Raw genomic sequence first — 27,493 nt, forward strand, 5'->3', positions numbered from 1 at the left:
ACTTTCTACACGCTGTGACAGAAACTTGGCTTAACTGTTCCATTTTTCATGTGTGTGTGTGTATGTGTATGATATATCTAATATATACTAACGTGAAAAATGTATTGTGCACCATAAAAATAATTACACAAAATGGTACTGACATGCCCCCTAGCAGTAGAACGGTCAGCCAACGTGTACATGTTCCCCAGTTTACCCATGAATATCTGAAACTTGCACGTGCATACTGGGCACTGCACGCACAAATTGCCATGCACGTGTGCTGAGTCACGTGACAGTGATACACGTGGTACACGTGGTACTTAGCAAATTGCAATGCAGCACGATTTGGTGAGCCACCCCAGCTGTGAAAAATGTTGTTTTGACATCAAAATTGTTAGCTGTGAATTGACATCTGAACGTCGCAAATGTGATGCCATGCCTTTATGAAAATGAACGTCTCCGTGCTCTTTGCATGTTTGAGATAGGAATGCGACAAAACGTTGCGGCTCTGTTTTTTGTTCATCGGAGCCCCATACAGTCACTCTGCAGATGTTGTGAGCAAACGGGAAACATCAGAGACCATCCACATTCTGCGCTGCCACGTGTGACCTCTCAACAGAATAACCATATCCGATTGGTGCAACCAAGGAATCGGTTCCAGGCAGCAAGTTTCTCAGGTCGCATCCAACCATGGCGACCAGCAGTATGTCCCATTTTGGTGCCACGTTGTCGACATGCATACCTACCTTGGTGTAGACAACGTCTGAGATTCAGGAGACAGGATTGGGCTGTTTATTTATTTATTTATTTATTTTTTTTTTTTGTATACAAGATCGAGGCTCGTGAAAGAGCTAACATTAATCACACAAAAAGACAAACCGACACACAAAACACAAAAAAACAAGGGGAGCGGTAGACAAGATGGGGAGAGAGGGGGAAGGACACAAAAGAGAGGGGGAAGGACACAAACACAACATTTGAGAGCAGGGACATCGGGAGGACTTGGGGGGAGGTGGGAGAGGATTAAAACATATGAACACTGCAAGGACTCTGGGGTGAATTACCGGGGGTAGAAAAGATCAAGGTTTTCGATGGGGGAAGATAAGAGATGGTGGTGAACAGCTGTTTTAAAGACCTGGAGGGAGGAGTGGGATTGAAGGGAGTGGGGGAGTTTGTTCCAGAGGCGGGAGAAAAGGGGAATGAAAGAGTGAAGGTGAGCAGAGAGCCTAGACTTTGGCAGATTAACCAGAAGAGGGTTGCAGGCAGATCTTGTGCGACCTGAAGGAATATTGGGGGGACAGAGCACAGAGAGAGCTGGGGGAGCAAGGCCGGAGAGGAGTCGGTAGAAGACAGAAAGACCACCAACCTGCCTGCGGTGAGTGAGTGAAAGGCCCTCGGCGTTGACTACATCGCAGGAGATTCCAATGATTCTGAAAGCTTTGGCCTCAACAGCGTGAAGCCGAGCAAGGTGTGAGGCAGGAGCACCAGCCCAGAGGGGGGAACAGTATTCCATTGAGCTGCGGATGAAAGCCTTGTATGTGGTGAGGAGCTCAGGTGTGCCAAGGAAGGACTTCGCACGACGGAGGATGCCCAGTCGGCGACTGGCTTTGGAGGCCAGCTTGGAAATGTGGTTTTCCCAAGAAAGATCATGGCAGATAGTGAGACCCAAAAGCTTGAGCGACAGAACTTCTTGGAGAGGATTGTTGAGAAAGTAGATGGGAGGGTTGTCCAGTCGGTCCTTTCGGAGAGACATTGTAAGAGTGTGAGATTTGTCAGGATTGAAAGACATGTTCCACTTGTTTGACCAGTCTGTGATTTTGTCCAGGTCTGCAGAGAGTGAGGAGGCTGCAGACTGCCGATCTGAGGGATGACGAATGGAGCGACAGAGAGTAGAGTCGTCAGCAAAGAGATAGAGAGGATTTTCAAGAGAGTCAGAGAGATCATTGATGAAGACCAGAAAAAGCACAGGGCCCAGAACACTACCTTGGGGAACTCCAGCCTGAACAGGAAGAGGAGATGAGAGAAACCCATTCAGGGCCACACGTTGACTACGACCAGAGAGGAAGTCCGCCAGCCATGCGTGGAGATTTCCATGGATACCAAAGGAGGAGAGTTTGGAGAGCAGAGCAGGGTGCCAGACCGTATCGAAGGCACGTGAAATGTCAAGGGAGACAGCTCTAATTTCCTGTTTGGCGTTGAGGACCTCCATCCATTGTTGAGAAAGCAGAAGCAGCATGTCCAGAGTAGAGTGACCAGGTCTGAAACCAAATTGATGATCAGAGATCAAGCCATTGGAGAAGAGGAAAGATTTAATATCTGAAGCAATGATGGATTCCATGACTTTGCTGATAATTGGGAGAAGGCTGATTGGTCTGTAGTTGCTGGGATCTGTTTTTGCACCTTTTTTGTGCAAAGCGGTGATGTTGGCTGATTTCCAAGCAGATGGCAGATGACCTTGAGCAAAAGAGAGGGTGAAGAGAACAGAAAGAGGGAGTGAAAGTGCAGAAGCACATGATTTTAGGACCCGTGGGCTGATGCCGTCAGGACCAGTTGCAGAATCAGAGTCGAGGGTTGCCAGAAACTTTTCCACCTTGTCAGGAGGAAAGGACACAGAGTCCAGGAGCAGCTGGGTACGACTGGGTACGGTGGGTACAGAGAGGGATGGGTTTGGGACACAAGATTTAGAGGCAAACACAGAGTTGAGGCATTCAGCTTTTTCACGTGCGGAGTCAGCCGTTAAGCCGTTTGAGGTGAGGGAGGGGATGGAGGGGGAACAAACACCAGAAACAGATTTGACCAGACGCCACCAGGATTTGGAAGAGGGAGACAGATAAGAGAGTTCGGTCTTGAGAATGGTGAGATATTGTTTCCTGGCTCTCCTGAGGGTGGACACACACTTGTTTCGGGCTTTGTGAAAGGAAATGAGATTTCCTTCCGTTGGATTTGCTTTCCAGGAGACGAAAGCAAGTTGTTTCAGGGCAACAGCCTCACCACAAGATTCCGTGTACCATGGACGGGAGGAAGGGTATGACAACTGAAGACGAGATGGTATAAATCTGTGCATGAGAGAGAGCAATTTACTTTGAAAGAATTCCCAGGATGAGTTGATGTCAGAGGCGGTAGAGATGGGAGACCAGTCCAGATGATTGATGGCTGCTTGAAGACCGTGCCAGTTGGCCTGAGTGAAATGCCAGACTCGTCGACGCTGAGGAGGCTCTCTGAGAATGGTCAGAGAGATGTCCACTTTGACAAGCACATGATCAGATGAGCCGATTGGAGCAGAAGAAGAGCAGCAGACATTTTCAGGGAAGTTTGTCATAACCAAATCCAGAAGAGAAGATGCTCCGTTGACTGAGATCCGGGTCGGGAAATTGACAGATTGTGTCAGTCCCAGTGAGTCGCAGAAGTCCTTTGCTGAAGAGCCATGGCTGGTGAGAGAGGTACCCACACCCAGCCAACTGGCATGGTGACAATTGAAATCACCACATATGAGGAAGAGAGAGTTGGGATGGGTAGATAGAAGTTGGTCCATATTATCAGACAGTGAGATGTAGATGGAGTCATCACTGTTTGGTGGACGGTACAACACACATATGAACAAAAGGTGGGAGCGAAGGGGAAGCCGTAGCCAAAGGTATTCCTGGGGGTGAGGTGGAGAGAGGGCAGTGCAGGGCGAGTGAGGAAGAGAGTTTTTTATAAAGATAGCAACCCCCCCTCCAGGACGAGGCTCAGGTCTATCATACCGGAGGAGGGAGTAACCTGGGAGAGATACCAAGGAATCAGAGACATCATGAAGGAGGAAAGTTTCTGTTAAGCAGATCACGTCTGGTTTGTCAGAAGCAACCTGTATGGAGAGATCAGTCAAGTTTGAGCGAAGGCCCCGGATGTTTGAGGTCCATACTGTTAAAGAAGAGGAAGGGGGAGCATCGGATACAGAACAGGGGGAGGGAGCGGTACGGTATGATGTGGAAGAGGAGGAAGAGGTAGGGAGAGCTGTTGAAGGTGCGTCAGAGATTTCAGAACAGCTTGGAGAAAGGGAAGTATGGGGCGGACAAAAGGTTTGATGGTGAATGGGTGAGGCGCAGTGAGGTGTTGTTTGAGGAGGGGGAAGAGTGAGGCAGAAGGTTGAGGGAGCTGAAGGTGAGAGTTGGAAGGGGGAAGAAGCGGGGAGGACGCTTTGAGGAGGAGGGGTTAGAGGGGAGTCTAGGAGGGGAGGAGTGAGGGAGGGTCTCAGAGGGGAGGGGTGTGGGGGGAGTTTAGGAGGGAAGGGGCAAGGGGGGAGATCTGAAAGGGATGGGTGATGGGGAAGATTTGGAGGGGAGGGGCAAGGGGGAAGATTTGAAAGGGATGGGTGATGGGGAAGATTTGGAGGGGAGGGGTGAGATTGGATTTTGAAAAATGTACGATTAATGGGAAACGAACATTTCTTGCAAAATGAGATTCTTGCGACCTTCGAGTCAAAAATACGTTTGAGGATGCTGAAGGATGGGTGGAGTTCTGGAGAGTTTAGGGAATGAATGAAAGATGCACTATAAGAGATGGAATTTTTTTTTGGAATGAATAGATTTGGTGAGCAAGTCGAAAGCATCCTTTTATAGAAGAAGAAGAAAAAGGTGTTATAGAATATGACAGAATACCATTCTTCAGGGGACAGATGGACCATTTTTTAACGACGTGAACAAAGAACGAACGAACAAATAAGAACGAAACGGATAAGAACAGAGAAGGGAATATATATATCAATTTTTATTTTATTTTATTTTTTTATTTTTTTTGAGTTGGGATGAAAACAAAGACAGAGACCGAACGTGGAACGTGAAAAATAGAGACCGAAAGGAATTGCGAGCGCCGAAAGGAAACCGACGATTCTGTACACAGGTATGAAAAACCAACACCAAGAATACTATTAGAGACACACCAATAGTTACATACACACCGAAAGAAAGATAAAGTTTCGACCTGTGGTAAAGCCGGTATTACGACAAAAACACAATTGTGAACAGTTACTTATTAACTTCGAAAGCGTGCGCGCATGCACAGTTTTGAAGAGACGTGACGTCACGTGACTTCCCGAGACGAGAAGAGACGTGAAGAGACTTTGAAGAGATTTAAAACGTTAGACAAGTGGTCGATGTTCGGGGAAGTTAGGGGGAGAAGAGAAAATCTAAGAAATAAGCAATACAGCGAAGGAAAGAACTTAAATTCACAGAACACCTATGGGGGTAGGGAAGCCGAGATAAACTAGGCCGCGCACGCGGTGGGACAGAAAAGGATTAAATTATACAAAAGTTTGCAAGAATTGCAAATCAACACCAACTGGAAAACACCCTGCAACACATGCACAATAAAAAAACGAGTCGGAATTGACGAACACGAATGGAAAAAATACTATAACTTTTGCTGCCGTGCGGAGAGCTCCAAGACGTTTCCTTGCTCCAGGGACCGGAAACGGAAGTCCTTTCAAAGTTATTGTCTTTGCAGATGAGTCGAGGTTCCATCTTGACAGGAGTGATGGCCGTCGTCACGTTTATCGACGGGAAGGAGAACGTTGTCAATTTGTTGATAAATTAATTTGTTTATAAGTGATTGGTTGGTAAGTGAATTCAATTTTTTCTTTTTTTTTCTATTGGTTCACGAGTTATTAAACAGAGTGACCACTATACCCGTCATGGGTATGTGTCTGTCTTTGTGTCTGTCTGTTTGTCTGTCTGCAGCATAACTACCCGATGATATCATCCAATCTTGATGAAACTTGGGTGGGAGGTTGATATCATGATCTAGTTGTGTCCTGCCTAGAGTGGGCGTATTGCGCCCAATGTGTGCGGAGCGACGCCTGAAAAAGATGTCTTTTTAGGGGGTAATCGAGTTCAAGCGACATCTTCTCCGAGGGAGTTGGTGGAATCTGACAGTGGTTTCGGTATTTGGTTAGGACAATGTCATGTGTCTAGCCCCACGGAGCTCAATCTTTCATTTTCGCCCCAAGGTCAAGGTCACAAGGTCACTAAATTTAGAAAAGTCGATTTTTGATGGTTTTATCACATTGTTCGCTTCCTGATAGGGTGAAATGTCGTACATGATCTTATATTATCACATACATCATGAAATACAAGTTTTCCAACAAATTTCAGAATCTTCGACATTTGACCTTTGAATGTCACAAAGGTCAAAGTTTCAAAGTTGTCGGAATCAAACCGAATTTTCGGTATTGTGTAGCTAACTAACCTCATAACTGATTATACATTATTTTCTATCTCATTTCAAGGTCAGTAACCTTCGTTTTGGCATACTTTGGCATACTTACTGACCAAGTAACCTTTGTGACACAAAGGATTTTCCTATCACACGACCCCGGGTTACACTCCCCCTAAAATAGATTAATTAATTATGTAAAATGATTAAAAATCACGGGGCAACCCGGGTTACCGCGTGGTGGATCATATATATATATATATATATATATATATATATATATATATATATATATATATATATATATATATATATATATATATGTTATATACATTTAGATATATATATATTTTTATTTTTTTATATATATATTTATATATATATTTATATACACTACCGGTCAAATTTATCCAGTTTTTATTGAAATTTAAGCAATTCAAGTACAGTAAATAACCTGAAATGGTACAATGGTAAGCAGTAAACTGTTTGAGGTTGAAAAAAAAAGTTTAGGTGAGCAAAAACGGGAAAATAATGTAAATTGCACAATTATATTGTAAAAAAAAAAGGCCTTCTTCAGGGAACAAGTAATGGGTTAACAACTTACAGCTGTTCTGCAGCAATGTAAGTAATTGAAGCCTTGAAAGTTGATGCAAACAACTCCTACAGGTGTCCCAACCTCTGCTGATTACTTGATTACAAACCCCCTGTCTGTATAAAAGCAGTATTGGAACAGACTGTTATTACACCCTCTGAAGCATTATTTGGACAATATTGCACTGCAGGAAGTAGTATATTGCTGTCATAATGGTGAGAAAAAGGCAATTAACAAAGGAAGACAGACAGACTATTACAACCCTTAAAAGTGTAGGTCTTTCCTTTAGAGAAATTGCAAAGAAAGCCAAGGTGTCAGTGAGTACAGTTTCCAACACCATCAAAAGGCACTTGGAAACTGGAGGAAGCTCTGACAGGAAGAGGTCTGGCAGATCCAAAGCCATAACAGATTCAGAAGACAAGATTCTGAGAGTCAACAGCTTGCGTGATCGGCGGCTCACAGGAGAACAGCTTCAAGCACAGCCTAACACTGGTCGAAGTAAGCAAGTCTCAGTTTCAACTGTGAAGAGAAGACCTCGAGCTGCAGGTTTGACAGGTCGAGTGGCAGTAAGAAAGCCATTGCTAAGATGGCAAAATAAGAAAAAGAGGCTTGCCTGGGCCATGAAGCACCGCCAGTGGACTACTGAAGACTGGAAGAAGGTCTTATGGACCGATGAATCAAAATTGGAAATCTTTGGTTCACCACGCAGGGTTTTTGTATGCTGTCGAGTAGGCGAAAGGATGGTTCCTCAGTGTGTGACACCAACTGTCAAACATGATGGTCTGGGGCTCTTTTGCTGGATCCAGGGTCGGCGACTTGCACAGAGTGACTGGCACCTTGAACCAAAAGGGCTACCACAGCATTTTGCAACGCCATGCAATACCTTCTGGTATATGCCCAGTTAGTCAGGGGTTCATCCTACAGCAAGATAATGACCCTAAACACACCTCAAGGCTATGTCAAAACTACCTTCGAGGAAAGCAACAAGACCGTAGGCTTCAAATCGTGGAATGGCCAGCATAGTCTCCAGACTTAAACCCCATTGAGCTGGTTTGGAATGAACTGGACAGAAGGGTGAAAGCAAAGCAACCTACAAGTGCAACACATTTGTGGGAACTTCTGCAACAGTGTTGGGAAGAACTTCCCGAACAATATTTGATTTACATTGCAGAAAGAATGCCACGAGTGTGTTCGGCGGTTATATCTGCAAAAGGAGGCTACTTTGGTGTCAAAAAATAAAATCAAATTTTGTTAAACAAAATGATTCTATGATTTCTTTTTTTATCTCCAATTGTTTATTTGTTCTATGCCTAATTTCAGAGAACATTGAGACATTAAACGGTGTAAATTTCAATAAAAACTGGAAAAATTGAGGTGTTCTAAAACTTTTGACCGGCAGTGTATATGTTTATTTATATTTCCCTCTGCCACCAAAGGTGGATGGAGTTTATGTTTTCACCCGTTTGGATGTTTAGCCTACATAATTGGCTTCACAATCTTCACATTGTATGTTGTAGATGACATTCTTTCTGTCAAATTTGTTCACCTTGTCTTTTGGCTTTGACAGCTGTGCTCGTAAGGACGTTTGTGGTTTGTGGGTGATGTTGTATTCACATAGAACGTGGCTTGTGGTTTCGGAAGTGTGTTGTATGTATGGAAGTGCCACCGTGTGTGGAGGTGTGGTTGGATGGTTGTTGTTGTAGTTGGATTTCCGGCGACAAGATTTGATAACTGCAATTGGGTCGTGGTTTTCTCGCAGTAGTTGAGTGACATGCAGCATTTCCATCCGGCGTTGTTCATGGTCACTGCAGTGTGTTTTTGCATGATCTACTAAGCTGCAAACACAACTTCTTTTGTGGCAGGTGCGATGGCCACTATGGTAATCCAATACTTTGTCTGTGTTAGTAGGTTTACGGTAAACCTGCGTGTGTAGCTTGCCGTTTCAGTCCCTGGAAAGATGTACATCCAGAAATGGTAGAGACCCAACCTGTTCTACTTCACATGTGTATTGTATTGCTGGCCATGTTGAATTTATCTTTATGTGGAAACGAAACGGTGTGTTGAAATATATATATAAAGTTCAAAACACACCTGGTCACAAGTGTGCCGCACTGACCGGGTCCTCAGCATCATCCCGTTTCGGCCCTTCAACCTCGATAGGTCAGCTAAGGTGGGCCAGCAGGGGCACATACACATCCACATGCAGCAACTACACCTGGATGCGTACATACCCCCACCCCCAGCCAGTGCGAACGCAGACTACAACAACAACACCTCCACATCCAGAATCCACAACACCAAACAAACATGGTGGAACACTCAAACACCCACCTTTATACCTTTCGCCACTCACCAACAAAACACACTAGATCATTCATACACACACATACACACACAACACCAACCAACCACCTACCCTTACAACATACACCACTCAACATACAAAAACACACACTCATGCAAAAATTCATTCATGCAAAAACACACACCCTCACCCACTCACTCACATACACAAAATAAGAAATAATAATAGTAACAAAAAAAACAAAAAAAAACACTCAACCTACACCATTCGACATAAACTTCCTCCATATCCAAAATAAGCCTTTCAAGGCAACCTGGGCCACCTTGTCACACATCCTCCTTCTTTCTGTCCCACACACTCCAAGCCGAGCAAGAAATGCAGAAAAGGAATTGCCAATATACCCTCTACACCCCACCTCAAATGGCTGACACGAAACTCGCCAACCCTTCTCCTGGCACTCTGCCTCCAGCTCACTGTACTTTCCTCTCTTCCTCTCGTGCACCTCCTCCATGTTCTCTTCCCACGGTACAGACAATTCCCCTAAGATGACCTGTTTTGTTGCATCTGACCAAATGACAATGTCAGGCCGCAACCTTGTCACACAGATCTCCTCTGGGAATACCAATTGTGGCTTTAGGTCTGCCACCACCTGCCAATCACAAGCATCTGACAGCCCTCTTGCTTTCCACCTTCTCCTCTTTCCACCTCTTACCACTTGGCCCTCTTTGACAAACCACACCTCTCCCCCATCAGTCTCCTTCTCCACTCTTCTCTCTCTCTCGATCTCAGCACCTCTTGTTGCACCATCTGCACCACCACCGCCAGCACCTGATCATGTCGCCACCTGTATTGTCCTGCTGCCAATGCTACTGAACATGCACTCAGTGCATGCTGCACCATTCCCACACCTCCACACAAATAACATCTCTCCTCCTGCAACAACCCCCACAATCTCAAGTTTACTGGTGACGGAAGCACATCATACGTTGCCCGCAAGAGGAAATTCAACAATATTGGCTCCATCCTCCAAATCTCTTGCCACTTCAACATCCTCACCCGCACACCTTCCCACTTAGTCCAAGCACCTTGCTGTGCCTGACCGACTGCTTTCACATATCTCACATCCTCTTCCTTTCTTCTCACCTCCCTCTCAACCATCTTCCTCCTCTCTTTCACACATGCCTTTCCCCATCGCTCATGCTTCATCCACCCCAAGCCATGCTTCCCATGCTGTACCATCCCCATGACCTCCTCCTGTTGCAACCGCTCCTCCATCTCGTCCACCTCTGCTCTTGCAATCCACTTCCGACTTCCCTTCTTCTCTGGGAGAGCATTCTTTACCACTGAATCACTTGAATCTCGCAACATCATGAACTCCCGCACTCTCACCACCTTAAACTCCTCGGTTAATGATGTCAAGGGAAACCGGAGTTTTCCACCCTGACCATAAAAGGCAATGTTCGCCAAACAGCGTGGCACTCACAACCACCTCCTCACAAACCCGCTAACCACAGCCTCCATCCTCTCCTAATGCACAATCGCAATATCATACATCAGCAATGGCCACAATACTCGTGGCATCAATCCAAACTTCAAACACCATACCTTCAACTTACCTGGCAAACCACATCCATCAATCCTCTTCAAACCTCTCAAAAGCTTGTTTCTGACCTCCACCCTTCCCACATCATTCAACTCCACTGTATACCATCTTCCCAAACTCTTCACAGGGGCCTCCACCAATGATGGAACCACCTCCCGTCCTAGCTCAAACCTGTGCATGTTATCCACCACTCCTCGTTTCAGCACCACACTCCTCGACTTTCTTGCTTTAAATCCCATTCTTGCCCACCGCGTCAACCTTTCCAGTCGTCCCAGTACCTCTACTGCTGCATCAGCGGACTGTTGGACAACTGTCAAGTCATCCATGAAAGCAAACATTGCTGGCAACCTCTGACCAGGGGCTAGCTCCACTTCTTTCCCATGTCCACTCACCGCACGTATCAACAACTCCATAACCAGCACAAACAAAATAGTGGAGATGGTACATCCCATCGGGATCCCCACTTCCAACTTCTGCCACTCTGTTACATAGGACTGTGTCGCAAACCGCATCCAAAACTGATCATAATATGCCATCAAAAAATCCCTAAACTCCGTGGCACCCAAAATAAATCCATGGCATACCTGATCAAGGCATGTGGCACTGACCCATATGCATTCTCCAAATCCAGCCAAACCACCGCCACATCCTTCCTTTGCCTCTTTGCCTCCTGCAACACTTGCCCGACCATTGCCGAGTGTTCAATGCATCCTGGTGATCCTAGTATTCCTGCCTTCTCCACAGAACCATCCACAAAACCATTCACTCTGATGAAGCCTGAGAGCCGTGCCGCAAAGACACTCATCAATATCTTCCCATCTACATCGAGCAATGATATTGGTCTAAACTGCTCCAGTGTCACAGCCTCCTCCTGCTTTGGAATATAAACTCCTTCCGCCCTAGTCCATTGACTGGGCACCACCCCTTGCCTCCATACCACATACCATACATTATATATACTAGGGCATGCCCGTACTATATATATATCTAAAATTATATCCCCCCCCCCCTCTATTTACATGAAATGGTTTGGTCCAAAGCGAACGGCTTGCGAGTACGGTGACAATCCCCCCCCTCTATTTACATGAAATGGTTTGGTCCAAAGCGAACGGCTTGCGAGTACAGTGACAATCCCCCCCCCTCTATTTACATGAAATGGTTTGGTCCAAAGCGAACGGCTTGCGGAGTTTGGTAAAGAAATCGCCATAGCGTGCACAAACGCGCAGGAAAGCGAAAGAATCGCAAAGTAGTTTTAATTAGTTTTAAAACATAGTTTAACGCCAACATAGTTTGCCAACGTGAAATAAATGAATACGCTCTCAAATGTGCCGTCCGAGGCAGAGTCTGTTCGCCACGTTCGGCACACGTGATAGCTCGCTGCTCTCTGATTGGTTGAATCGTTTTTTGGACATAGCTCGCTAACTACTTGTCCGATTAATATGAAACCTTGAAAAGGCACATCCTCGGGTCCCCAGCAATATACCTGGCAAGTTTAAAGTATATCGGACCCGTGGTTGTCGAGAAACAGCGGTCACAGACATACAGACATACATACATACATACATACACACAGAGATTACTGGAATTATAGATAGATTATATATATATATATATATATATATATATATATATATATATATATATATATATATATATATATATATATATATATATATTATTATATATATATATTATTATATATATATTATTATATATATATATTATTATATATATATATATATATATATATATATATATATATATTATTATCTATCTATAATTCCAGTAATCTCTGTGTGTATGTTTGTATGTTTGTATGTTTGTATGTATGTATGTATGTATGTTTGTCTGTGACCGCTGTTTCTCGACAACTACCGGTCCGATATACTTTAAACTTGCCAGGTATATTGCTGGGGACCCGAGGATGTGCCTTTTCAAGGTTTCATATTAATCGGACAAGTAGTTACCGAGCTATGGCGATTTCTTTACCAAACTCCGCAAGCCGTTCGCTTTGGACCAAACCATTTCATGTAAATAGAGGGGGGGGATTTTCACCGTACTCGCAAGCCGTTCGCTTTGGACCAAACCATTTCATGTAAATAGAGGGGGGGGATTGTCACCGTACTCGCAAGCCGTTCGCTTTGGACCAAACCATTTCATGTAAATAGAGGGGGGGGATTGTCACCGTACTCGCAAGCCGTTCGCTTTGGCTTTGCGAATGGACCAAACGATTTCATGTAAATAGAGGGGGGGGATATAATTTTAGATATATATATAGTACGGGCATGCCCTAGTATATATATATATATATATATATATATATATATATATATATATATATATTATTATATATATATATATATATATATACATATATATATATATATATTATTATATATTATTATATATTTTTTCTTTTCCAGTAGATCTGGTGGACCCCACTTAGATGCAACCAGGCAACTTCCATTTATATGAAGGTAGAAGATAGATAGATATATAATGAGGATTTTGAATTGCAGCTTTGAAATATGATCTGAAAGTTTAAATGTAACTTCCTGCTTCAATTGCTATCTGTGAACAACACAGATCTGCTCACTGCTATAATGAGTTACCATTTGCTATAATCCCTCACGGGATGGTTTGCCAGGTCAACTCTTGGATGGAGTCCACTCCCCACTGATGAAGGCCAGTGAGCCAGAAACACATCTGTGCATTTGCTCCCTTTCCAATGGGTCGGCTATCAGGTGCAAGGAAAAGGCTTCTAAAGTCTGTTTTGGCTGACTGATATTGCGTGCAGCAACTCACACTGCTTTTTTTTCCACAGTGGATGGTTCTGTGATGTAAACAAACTGCAACAAAAGGTAGAAGTTTCAATTTTAGGTCATCTCATCTCGATTCTCGAAGTGATGAACTTATAAAATGGGTCGTGATGTCCGGATAGATGTCTGTCTGTCCATCCATCTTGTCGTCCGTCCGTTAACTTTCTGCTTTTTTTGATACTCCTTCCTTAGCACCCAGCTGATTGTTCTGAATCTTGACACATGAATACAAGACAGTGGGCCCCACAATTGCTCAGGCTTCAAATTTTCAATTTTGGATCATGGGGGCTCCCAGGGGGAAGAAGGGGTACCCCCCACACTTCGGATCCTTCCTCGTCTCTTATTTACCAACCGAATGCGCTGAAACCTGGTACAGCTCTTATACTCGATAGTCCACAGGATCTTTTGGTCTTAGATTCTTCGATTTTGTATTTGGGGCTTCGGGCGGGGGACCCCCAAAATCAGCAGAGGTCTGAACTACAATCTCAAGAGATGACAGTCAACCCACACGGGGCTATTTATTACTTTCATATGTTAACTTCTGGCTTCAATTAATAACCTTTGTTGACCATCTAATGGATGCCTAAGCAGGGTGGGGATGTGTGCCAAGGCTGGACCCTTACACCAAGTGCTGGTTCTCATGGTTACCATTCTCATGCTATTGTGGAAAAATGTGACAACTATTTTATAAGGAATTGCTCATTGTTTGTGGTAATGATCAAAATTTATTTGACTGAAAATTGTATTGTTGAGTTGTTTTGAAGGCTAAAATTATTTTCACCCCGTCCTTTAACCAATTACAACACAAGAACACACGTACACTACGTATTACCATATTTTCACCTGCGACTCCAGTAGAGCTCCACATGGGTGTTGTTGTTGTTTTGGTTCTTGCAGTTGCTGTTGTTGTGGTTCTTGTTGGGGGTTGATTTTTGAAAAGTCCACCCATTGGTCGGATAGCTGCCGGACCTATCCGGCAGCTATCCGACCCGCAGGGGCACATACGCCTCCACATGCAGCAGCTACACCTGGATGCATACCCCCACCCCCAGCCAGTGAGAATACAGACTACAACAACAAAACCGCCTCCACTACCATAATCCACAACCCCTCATCCATTCACTCGCACACAAAAAGAAAACCAACCGACCACCTACCCTTATAACATGCACCACTCAAACAAAAACACACGACCAATGGGCTGCCAGACCTATCCGACCACCCACATTTGGCACTGGCACATAGACGAAATGGCACATAGACTAAATAATATGGACACCACCCACCATGGCACATAGACTAAATAATATGGCCACCATCTTGCTTTTCTGGTGGGCCGAAGACACGAGACCTGTAGGACTCTGCTGTTTATGCACTGCCCGAGTTTGTTGCACCAGATTTCCATTGACTTTGTTTTCGTCGAGTGTTCCTCACGATGAGGGACCCCAAAAAATCGAATCATATGTCGAATAAAAATTATTAGTAAGGTTTAATCAAGCCTGTCAGCATGCACGGAAGCACCTCCCTAAAAAAAAATTACGGAATTATTGAACGGCCCCAAATTGGAGTTAAACAATCCATGTCCGTGTGCCAATCCGCTCATTCTGATATAACTGTGGTGGAGGCTAACGTGGGTGAAAGGTTTTGAATTACTCTTAACAGCGCATTAAATGTGCATTTCCCAATAGCGCTGCTCATCTTTTAAGAGCGTTTTAAATGTGTGTTACCCTGTAACTCTGTTCACAAAGAGTGCTTTAAATGCACGTTTTCCAATCGGCCCATTTCCGGACTTTGGCGCAGCGTGTGACCACAGTGCGGTCAATCTTGTTCTGTATACAAAATCCAGGCTCATGTAAAAATGAAGTTACAGAGGTAGTGTCCTGACGAGCATTGGGACTTGTTGCAGAAGCAATTACCAAGGGGATGTATGAACAGGAGAGAAAAGAAAACTCTTTGATTTGCAAGTAAAAGGAGTGGTTTTGCGGACGGACTATTAGGACTATAACGGGTAGGGATGGAGGACTATCTGAGGTGGTGGTGTACGGCCTGCTAGATTGGAGGCCTTTGAGGGGAAGAGTGAGATTGCCAATTTCAATCTCCACAGCAGACAGCGCTGAGCTCCGTCGTGTTGGCAATGAAATGCTGGCATTAAACGAGTTTGTGTTGTCATTTACAGTAATCTGTTGGTCCTCTTGATATATTGTACGGAAGTGTGGCTTATTCCGATTCCTAGCATTAGTTTCCCTTTCGACTTTAGTTTCCCTTTTGTGTCTTTACATCGACAATGATTCGACTCGATGTAGTCAAAGCAATACCCTTTTGTGACAAATGATGTGCACTCCTATTCGGGACACATTTAACATCTCGGGTTTCTCCCGATCGCTTCCTGCTGTCAGCCTTTTGTCAGACGCGCCTTCCTCACACGGGCAATTTTTATGCTTTTCCCAATGACAGTTTCCAGTCGTGACATATCATGCTATCAAATAATTCCTGAAGAGTTTAAAATCACTGCGACCTATATGCTGCAAAGCAGACGAGGTACGATTTCCCATTGTTGTGTTTTTTTTAACCTCCGCCACCAGAGGTGGATGGAGGTTATGTTTTCGCCCCTGTCTGTCTGTCTGTCTGTTTGTGAACAAGATATGTCAAAAAGTTGTGGACGGCCTCAGACAAAATTTGGCAGAGAGTTAGTGTATGTGACACCGACGAAATGATTCGATTTTGATGAAGATCCGGATCCGGATCCGGCTAGTATAATTTTTAAGTGATTCTTCACTATTGGGAGATAGGGCCAAAACCTATATATAGCAGGATATCTCAAAAAGTTGTGGACGGATTTGGACGAAACTTGGTGGACCGTTTGGGTGTCTGACAAGGACTAATCGATTCGATTTTGGTGAAGATCTGAATATGGACTCGGATATGATAAAAAATAAATTTCAGTGATTCTTCACCATTGGGAGATTGGGCCAAAAAGGATACGTAGCAGAATATCTCAAAAAGTTATGGATGGATTTGGACGAAACTTGTTGGACAGGTTGTGTGTGTGACAAGGAAGAAGGGATTCAATGTTGGTGAAGATCCGGATCCGGATCCGGTTAGTATAATTTTTTAAGTGATTCTTCACCATTGAGTGATATGGCCAACCAGGCAGAGATTTGCTCTCTACTGAGTGCCGCTCCAGTTTATTACTTGCCAAATCAAAGATTTTTCAAGTATATTGGTCGGTTGCGTTTGTTATTCTGTCTGTTTGTCTGTTTGTCACCGGCCTACAGGTCACAATTCTAAACCGATCGTCACGAAACTTCACCAAGTTGTAGAGGACCTCACAATTAAGAAGCCAATTGAGAAGCCTACCTCACACCATCAGAGACTCCTCCTCCTCACTCACCACATTCAAAACATCACTCAAGACCCACCTGTTCAACACTGCATTCAACATTTAACCCACAGCATTTAACCCCTGACTATCTCTTCTTCTCCTTCCTTTTGCTTTGATTTATATTTACCGATTGATTTTTGTCTTTTTGCACTTGTTTTTTGTACTCTGTCAAAGCGCCTTTGGGCTTCTTGAAAAGCGCCATATAAAATAAATGTATTATTATTATTATTATTATTATTGATTTTGAGGTCAAAGATCAAAGGTCATCTGGAGGTCCAATTTCTGAAATCGCCATTTTTAATCCGATTGACTTGTAAATTGAACAGCATTTGTATATTGAGTAACTAAATTGGGAAACCAACTATTTTTGAGGTCGAAAGGTCAAAGGTCAACTCAAGGTCAAAGTTCCAAAATCATCAACTTTCATCTGAAAAACTGTCAATTTTCATCCGATTGACTTGGAAATTGAACAGTATTTGCACATTGATTCACGGAGAAACGAACTTTTTTGAGGTCAAAAGGTCAAAGGTCAACTCAAGGTCAAACTTCCAAAATCATCAATTTTAATCTGAAAAATCATCAATTTTCATCTGATTGAATTGAAAATTGAACAGCATTTGCACATTGAGTCACTACATCGGGAAACCAACTTTTTTAGGTTAAAAGGTCAAAGGTCAACTCCAGGTCAAACTTCCAAAATCATCAATTTTCATCCGATTGACTTGGAAATTGAACAGTATTTGCACATTGATTCATGGAGAAACGAACTATTTTTGAGGTCAAAAGGTCAAAGGTCAACTTAAGGTCAAACTTCCAAAATCATCAATTTTAATCTGAAAAATCATCAATTTTCATCTGATTGAATTGAAAATTGAACAGCATTTGCACATTGAGTCACTACATCGGGAAACCAACTATTTTTTAGGTTAAAAGGTCAAAGGTCAACTCCAGGTCAAACTTCCAAAATCATCAATTTTCATATGAAAAGTCATCAATTTTCATCCGATTGACTTGAAAATTTAACAGCATTTACATAGCGCCTCACTGAATTGGGAAATCAACTATTGAGGTCAAAAGGTCAAAGGTCAACTCAAGGTGAAACTTCCAAAATCATCAAATTTCATCTGAAAAATTATCAATTTTAATCCATATGACCCGAGCTTTGATTAAGATCATCAATTTTAATCTTGATTAAATGGACAATTTGCTGCATCAATGGGAAAAACATTTTAGGAGTGGGGGGGCGGATTTTGCAAGTATCGTGCTCTGCATGACGTCTTCTTGTTTCATTCATTCACGATAACATATTTAATTAATATTAGAAGTCTGGAAATCATCGTGCCGGTCTCAAGGCCTTGCTACGCCTGCACTGTCTTCTATTTAATCAGAACTTAGTTTGTAAATAGTTTGTGATTCGCAGACGTACAATTAAGGTAAACTTATCTTGAAGGTGCTTGAGTTATTTCAGGCGTACATAAGATGTACTTAATCAACGCTGGTTGAATGCAGTGTAACGGTAGCTTTTTCTCAAGGCGTGTACATTAAAATGCAACCCATGGTGATTAAATCCTCTTTTAATCATGACCACTCACTGCACCGTGAATTTTCACTTTGAATACCTTCTGCACTGAGGGACCAGGGGTGAAGAGGAAACCTTTTGGGTGAAATCTGTGCTGAACCAGTGATGTAGGTCTTCTGAGACTCGGATGTGCTCCACAGCACTCTAGGCCCATTTAGTCAAGGTGCAGTGTTTCCGGTTTGTGGCCATTAGGTACTAAGTTACCTGTAAGACCATATTTCTATTTTTGCGGATTAGTCATTGGCCTGTTGGCGTATTACATAAAAGTATTGACTTTTGTTCACCTTCTCCAGCTGTTCTCTAGCAACTAGCCGTTCACCTTTCTCAGAATTGTTTGTTTTCGCATTTTCTTCTAGAATGCAGTGCCATAGACATGTCAGATCGACCAAACTGAACTTTGTCCACTTTAAATTTACACCGCCCAGCATTATATCATATTTTTAGTAGTAATTTCCTTTTGAATCTGGGCAATCAGTCCTGTTACTGCGGCTATATGAAAGCGTCATAATAAAGTATTCCGCAGCTCCACTGCACTACGCGGATGGTTTTGCGATACGTTAAAAACGGACATGTATTCATTCGCTTCATAAGCAAATCGACGATACTGCGATTGTCCAACAGCTTGCACTTGATTATGAGTTTTGTTATACATTAGGAAAGTGAAACCCAATGGATACACATAGTCGTTAATGAGATGAGGGCCCATGGGGCATTGGGTCCTTTGTTGTAATATCTGTGCAGAATAATTTTGTAAGGAGGGGATTATGGAAGTGATGTGTTGTATGGGGGCAGCCTGTGTGCGAGTGGATATCTGCATGGGGTGTGGGAGGATTGGGTGTCGGGGAAGGCGGAGGGCACGAGGGGTGGATAAAGAGGCATGGATGTGATGGAAAGACGACTGGAGAATAATTAAAGATCACATTCTATGCCTTTCTCCAGTGACAGCGTCTGTGGGAGAGATAAGCATGCCTGTTGGCTTTGTGTAACGGTGCCTGTGGTGCTGTCCAGTGATTAGTGTGGGAACGTGACTCTCGTTGAAATTGAACCTCTTGTGACCATAACTCCTGAGTGGTCTGGTTACACCGTGATGTGCTGCAGGAGATTGCTAAAGTTCTACAGGTTTGTGCACGTCTTCTCTTTCAACAATTCAGGAGTTTGCCTTTTGTCCTGTAATTTGTCCGTCCACTCACTTTGGTACTTTGACGAAGAAAACTCACTTTTTGTGGAAATGTTTTGCAAGTTGCAGGCCTTGCTTGGTGGATCTTTCACAAATTCAATGGAGTCTCGAGTATTTCTGCACATAATGTGCATACGAAAGGAATGCTTCACAAATCTCCGAATGGAGCAAGGTGTTCGGTTTTGAGGAAGTGTTGTGAGGTTGAGGGGGGAAGCGGTGAAATCATTATACAACTTGTAAAAAGCCAATCTAAAATGACGGGTTGGAACAGTTTATTCGACGGTGCAGCCTCGTGAGCCTGAGCGTGCCAAAGTCTGAAGCCTGGGCCTAGTGTCAGGTGTGCTTATATCTTCTTCATTTATTAGACATCATACAGATGTAAATGAACACTCATTTTACTCTGCACGTGTTGCACATCACGTGCAGCGAATTTCACATCCTTGTGTCTTGTATTTATTGTTTTTGTTTTTTTTAACGGTTCTGTACACCGCCCTTGAGGCTTGGCCGCAAGCCACCGTCTACAATTCCAATAGAAGAGACATAATTACTCTTTTACGGAAAATGTTTTTCGAGTTTGTTTTATCCTCAAAAATAGACCGTAGTCTATTAGTGTGTTAAAAGTGTTAAAACATTAGTGTTAACACTAACACATTAGTGTTAAAAGATTGGCCTTTAAAACCTAATCTTATGAAGGGGACAGACATCCGCACAAGCCCACAAACTGACATTGTGTTTTATGTGGTAGATGCTGACCCTCAGCATGTGACGTATTGTTCATCGCCATCTTTGGTGTATACCCAGAATGCTTTTCGCAGCCGTGACATTGCTTCACACAGATGTTGCTACTTAACATTGCACAACCTTTCAGTTATCTGTGTTTCATTATCTTATGATTTGATCAAACAGTGCAGTCCCTCTCTCTCTCCCCCTCCCGTCTCCCGCTCCCTTTATTACTTGCAAAATCGAAGATTTTTCAAGTAAATTGGTCGTTTGTGGTTCTGTCTGTCTGTTTGTCCGTCTGTTTGTTTGTTTGTCACCGGCCTACAGGTCACAATTTTCAACCGATCTTCACCAAACTTCACCAAATGGTAGAGTTGGTCAAAAGCCAGAAGCCTATTGTTTTGGGGTCAATAGGTCAAAAGGTCAACATAGGCCAAAGGTCACCAACTTTGCTAAATTTCTAAAATCCTCAATTTTCATCTGATTGACTTGAAATTTGAAGACCATTTGCATATCTGGTCACTGAAGTCAACCACCAAGTATTTTTGAGGTCAGCATCGGCCAAATGGTCAACATAGGCCAAATTTCTAAAATCCTCAATTTTCATCCAATTGACTTGAAATTTGAAGAGGACTTGCATATCTGGTCACTGAATTCAAACACCAAGTATTCTTGAGGTCAACATAGGCCAAAAGGTCAACATAGGCCACATTTCTAAAATCCTCAATTTTCATCCAATTGACTTGAAATTTGAAGAGGACTTGCATATCTGGTCATTGAATTCAACCACAAATTATATTTTAGGTGAACATAGGCCAAAAGGTCAACATAGGCCAAAAGGTCAACATAGGCCAAATTTCTAAAATCCTCAATTTTCATCCAATTGACTTGAAATTTGAAGAGGACTTGCATATCTGGTCACTGAATTCAACCACCAAGTATTCTTGAGGTCAACATAGGCCAAAATGTCAACATAGGCCACATTTCTAAAATCCTCAATTTTCATCCGATTGACTTGAAAATTGAACAGCATTTGCATATCTGCTCACTAAATTCACCCACCAAGTATTTTTGAGGTCAACATAGGCCAAAAGGTCAACATGGGCCACATTTCTAAAATCACCAATTTTCATTTGATTGACTTGAACTTCTTAGAGGATTTATATATATGGTCACTGAATTCAACCACCATCTATTTTTGAGGTCACCATAGGCCAAAAGGTCAACATAGGCCAAATTTTTAATATCCTTAATTTTCATCCGATTGACTTGAAAATTGAACAGCATTTGCACATCGAGTCACTAAATAGGGAAACTAACTAGTTTTGAGGTCAAAAGGTCAAAGGTCAACTCAAGGTCAACCTTCCAAAATCGTCATTTTTCATCTGAAAAATCGTCAATTTTCATCCTGTTGACCCGAGTTTTGATCAAGATTGTAAATTTTAATCTCCATGAAATGGACAATTTGCTGTATCAATGGAAAACGTTGGGGGGGGGGGGGGGGGGGATTTTGCAAGTATCATGCTACGCATGACGTCTTCTTGTTTATTACTTGCAAAATCGAAGATTTTTCAAGTGTATTGGTCGGTTGTGTTTGTGGTTCTCTGTCTGTCTGTTTGTCACCGGCCTACAGGTCACAATTTTCAACCGATCTACACGAAACTTCACCAAATGGTAGAGTTGGTCAAAAGCAAGAAGCCTATTGTTTTTGGGGTCAATAGGTCAAAAGGTCAACATAGGCCAAAGGTCACCAACTTTGCTAAATTTATAAAATCCTCAATTTTCATCCGATTGACTTGAAATTTGAAGAGGACTTGCATATCTGGTCACTGAATTCAACCACCAAGTATACTTGAGGTCAACATAGGCCAAAAGGTCAACATAGGCCAAATTTCTAAAATCCTCAATTTTCATCCAATTGTCTTGAAATTTGAAGAGGACTTGCATATCTGGTCACTGAATTCAACCACGTATTATATTTTAAGTAAACACAGGCCAAAAGGTCAACATAGGCCAAATTTCTAAAATCACCAATTTCATTTGATTGACTTGAACTTCTAAGAGGATTTATATATATGGTCACTGAATTCAACAACCATCTATTTTTGAGGTCAACATAGGCCAAAAGGTCAACATAGGCCAAATATTTAATATCCTCAATTTTCATCCGATTGACTTGAAAATTGAACAGCATTTGCACATTGAGTCACTAAATAGGGAAACCAACTATTTTTGAGGTCAAAAGTCAAAGGTCAACTCAAGGTCAACCTTCCAAAATCATCATTTTTCATCTGAAAAATCGTCATTTTTCATCCTGTTGACCCGAGCTTTGATCAGGATTGTAAATTTTAATCTTCATGTAATGGACAATTTGCTGTATCAATGGAAAACTTTGGGGGGGGGGGGGGGATTTTGCAAGTATCGTGCTCCGCCTGACATCTTCTTGTTATATGTTCTATGTGTTTGCTCTTACACGAGCCTCGACTAAGTATACCTAAGTATATAGTATGCAGAGTTGCCCATGCCAGCACCGGATTCTAAATGGGGTAGGGGTGGAGCTGGCAAAATGCAAACGGCGTCTTCTGTCATCGAGGCAACAAGCTGGGAGCAACAATTGGCATTCATTGCCACGTCTGATACAATTCTAATGCTCGGATGGTGGCGATAGGTGTTCTATTTGACACTGAGTGTTCGATATATCTAGATTTTTGATGCCTAGGGTCGGTAGTTTAAATTTATATTGGTGTCAAAGCCAGTGACCAATTGCAAATTAATAGAAGGATGATGTCACTGTTGAAACCTTCTTCTTTGTTCCTCTTTCATATGCAGCACAAGGCCGTGAGTATCATCATTGGCTGAGGGCGTGGATGTGCCGTTGGTTCAACGCTCTGTATATTAGAGCAGGAAATATGGAATTTGTTCACGGTGCCAGCGATAGCTCACCTACTCTTCGCGAAGGACACTATGGGATCTTTATCGTCCACCAACTAGTGCCGGCAGATGGGGCGCCAGTTTAACATCCATCCGAGGGACGACATGCACACTGATGAATCACCCAGCCTGTGAAACACCAGGGTGACAGTTTATAGCTGTGTCAGGATTTGAACCCAGCCTTGACAGCTCAGAGGATAGTGTGTAAACCACTAGGCCAACCTTCCATGTCACTTTTCATCCTGCCAGTTCAGGATGCACCGCTTGCTGTTTGTCCTTTATTATTATTATTACTTCTTCCTTATAGGCCGCAATTATTCCCATGTTCTTGTGGTGTTGGCCAGATTATTATTACCGTTATTATTAATTTAAATGTTGGCATGCTGCAGGCATACCAGGCACAACATATAGTATGATTAATACAGTGCTGTTTTGAAAATGTGCAAGATTACGCTGTATCACCCACCACTTCTGCACACACCCCAACTCCTACCCACATAACCACCACCCACTCACGTATGCACTACCTGCCCATGCCCCCGAGCCCCACCTCTCCCTTTACTTCATCACAGCTCCAGCTCATCCAGCTATGTACCACACAACCAATTTCCATCTGGTCCATGAACATCAGAGGCCTACTCTCCAATGTCATGGATCTCTCCCGATGGGTTACCACCTAACTCCAGACATTGTCTGTTTAACTGAAACTTCTCTTTCAAAGGATATCCATGACTCACTCATCTATATTTTCTTCATCTATATATATTTCCTTCTTTCACATCTATTCATTGTTTTAGTTTGAGGGATTATTATCTGTAATTTAAACAAGTGTCACATGACTTATTTGAAGGTGACTAATGTTTCGCATACTGCTTGCTTTTTCTTTTCAGGTGGTCAAAGGACTAACTTACCTGTGGCGTTTGAAGATTTTGCACAGAGGTATGTTTCTTTTCTGCAATTCTTATTTTTTTAAACTCTGTTAAAGAACTCCATATTTTTTAATTCTGCAGTCTAATTTACTTATATCCAGGAAAATGATTTTTTTTCTAGTGTTGGCTTAGCGCTTAGGGTGCCGGCTTGAGATCCTAGGATCCTGGGTTCGAATCGCTGAATCGCTGAATTAACGCCAGGGAGGTTGACTCAGCCTGTCATCCTTCCGAGGTCGGCAAATTGAGTACCAGCTTGCTGGGATGAATGATCCCGGTGTGTACCCCGGTTTAGAATAGGTACACCGTATCTCTGCGCATCGTAAGAGGCGACCAAGGGTTGGCGTCAGGAAGGGCATCCGGCCATAAAAACATTGCCTCAAACAGGGAACCATGATTGTCATGGGGCCCGCAAGGCTAACCCCCGCTCTAGCAGGGGAAATGGCCTTAAAACGATCATTCATTCATTCATTCAATGTCTAAGCCTCGTCATGAAGCTGTAACACAAATCACACACGTACATGCAAACAAATACATGTGAGATAACACTGGGCTTAACTTCAGCCAAACACAGCCCACAGAGCTTGAGAAAATTTTGACCTCATTTCCCAGGGAACTCTGGGTACCAGTACCGGCATCATTATGACGTCGCTTTTCTTTCCATTCTCAGCGGGGAAATAGAGCGATATCCCCCTCAACATCCATCACAACATATGGTTGTTTTTTTTGTTTTTGTTTTTATACAGGATCGAGGCTCGTGAAAGAGCGAGCATTTATCACACAAAAAATCAAACAGACACACGAAACATATAATAAGGGTAGCGGTAGACAAGATGGGGAGAGAAGGGGAAGCACAAACACAACATTTGAGAGCAGGGACATCGGGAGATCTGTGAGAGGGATAGGGCTTGGCGGGAGGAGCGGGGAAGGGGGGCGGGGGGGGGTGGGAGAAGTATAAAACACAAGGACACTGCCAGGAATTCCAGGAAAGAAGTTGGTATTTCAAAAAAGTGGATCTGGTGTGAAATTAGTGTGGGTAGAAAATATCAAGGTTTTGAATGGGGGAAGATAAGAGATGGTGGTGAACAGCTGTTTTGAAGACCTGGAGGGAGGAGTGGGATTGAAGAGAGTGAGGGAGTTTGTTCCAGAGGTGGGAGAAAAGTTGAATGAAGGAGTGAAGGTGAGCAGAGAGTCTTGATTTTGGCAGTTTAACCATAAGAGGGTTGCAGGCAGATCTTGTGCGACCTGTAGGAATATTTGGGGGACAGAGCCCAGAGAGAGCTGGGGGAGCAAGGCCAGAGAGGAGTCGGTAGAAGACGGAAAGACCACCAACCTGCCTGCGCTGAGTAAGTGAAAGGCCGTCGGAGTTAGCTTCATCGCGGGAGATTCCAATGATTCTGAAAGCTTTGGTTTCAACAGCTTGAAGATGAGCTAGGGGTGAGGAAGGAGCACCGGCCCAGAGGGGAGAACAGTATTCCATTGAGCTGCGGATGAAAGCCTTGTATGTGGTGAAACGCTCAGGTGTGCCAAGGAAGGACTTCGCACGACGGAGGATGCCCAGTCGGCGACTGGCTTTGGAGGGCCAGATTGTAAATGTGGTTTTCCCAGGAAAGATCATGGCAGATAGTGAGACCCAAAAGCTTGAGTGACAGAACTTCTTGGAGAGGATTATTCAGAAAGTAGATGGGAGGGTTTTCCAGTCGGTCTTTTCGGAGAGACATAGTAAGCGTGTGAGATTTGTCAGGATTGAAAGACATGTTCCACTTGTTTGACCAGTCTGTGATTTTGTCCAGGTCTGCAGAGAGTGAGGAGGCTGCAGACTGTGGATCTGAGGGATGAGGAATGGAGCGGCAGAGAGTGTTGTCATCAGCAAAGAGGTGGAGAGGATTTTCAAGAGAGTCAGAGAGATCATTGATGAAGACCAGAAAAAGCACAGGGCCCAGAACACTGCCTTGGGGAACTCCAGCCAGAACAGGAAGGGTAGATGAGAGAAATCCATTCAGGGCCACACGTTGACTACGACCAGAGAGGAAGTCCGCAAGCCATGCGAGGAGATTTCCATGGATACCATAGGAGGAGAGTTTGGTGAGCAGAGCTGGGTGCCAGACCGTATCAAAGGCACGTGATATGTCAAGGGAGACGGCTCTAATTTCCTGTTTGCCATTGAGGATCTCCATCCATTGTTGAGACAGTAGAAGCAGCATGTCCAGAGTAGAGTGACCTTGTCTGAAACCAAATTGATGGTCAGAGATCAAGCCATTGGAGAAGAGGAAAGATTTCATATCCGAAGCAATGATGGATTCCATGACTTTGCTGATAATTGGGAGAAGGGTGATTGGTCTGTTGTTGCAAGGATCTGTTTTTGCACCTTTTTTGTGTAAAGCGGTGATGTTGGCTGATTTCCAAGCTGATGGCAGATGACCTTGAGCAAAAGAGAGGTGAAGAGAACAGAGAGAGGGAGTGAAAGAGTGGCTGAGCAGGATTTTAGGACCCGTGGGCTGATGCCGTCAGGTCCAGTTGCAGAATCAGAGTCGATGGTTGATAGAAACTTCTCCACCTTGTCAGGAGAAAAGGACGCAGAGTCCAGGAGCAGCTGAGTACGACTGGGTACAGTGGGTACAGAGAGGGATGGGTTTGGGACACAAGATTTTGAGGCAAACACAGAGTTGAGGCATTCAGCTTTTTCACGAGGAGAGTCAGCTGTGTAGTCGTTTAAGGTAAGGGGGGGATGGAGGGGGAACAAACACCAGAAACAGATTTGACCAGACGCCACCAGGATTTGGAAGAGGGAGACAGGTTTGAGAGTTCAGTCTTGAGAGAGGAGAGATATTGTTTCCTGGCTCTCCTGAGGGTGGACACACACTTGTTTCGGGCTTTGTGAAAGGAAAGCGGGGGTGTGGTGTTTGTCCGTGCTCTATCCTTTAAATGCTGAGAATGTCAAGCAAGGAAGCAGTACGCACCATTTTGAAAGCTTTGGTATGACGTAGCTGGTGTTTTAACCACCGGATGCTCTAGACATCATGCCACCGAGTCTGGTCAGAGAAATTCTATCAATATAATGTCTCTGCAGTATTGACGCAACGTTGGTGTTATAAAAACTGCCAGTTGAAAACTCAGTCATGCTTGTTTGTTTTGTCCTTTCTTTTCCACACATGCTGGATGTTGTGTAAAGGATAAAGGATCACATTTTCCAGGTCATGCCACATGGGAAAATACATTTGGATCAGACAAAAGCATTCTTCAAATAAACGGCACTCGGTAGAGAACGGCACATACCTCTGCCAGGCT

At 43.4% G+C, this 27,493-nt stretch overlaps 1 protein-coding gene across 2 annotated transcripts in view; it reads left to right on the forward strand.

The window, feature by feature from the left end:
* Positions 1-27,493, forward strand: part of MAP2K5 (mitogen-activated protein kinase kinase 5) — a 395,167-nt gene that overhangs the window by 260,970 nt on the left and 106,704 nt on the right. For both annotated transcript variants that reach the window (XM_078771935.1, XM_078771937.1), the window contains exon 13: positions 24,170-24,218. In XM_078771935.1, the coding sequence (XP_078628061.1) occupies positions 24,170-24,218 (49 nt within the window). The remainder of the gene's footprint in view (positions 1-24,169; positions 24,219-27,493) is intronic.

Source organism: Myxine glutinosa, chromosome 2, assembly GCF_964187855.1.
Source record: "Myxine glutinosa chromosome 2, kmMyxGlut1.1, whole genome shotgun sequence".
NCBI classification, from domain to species: Eukaryota; Metazoa; Chordata; class Myxini; order Myxiniformes; family Myxinidae; genus Myxine; species Myxine glutinosa.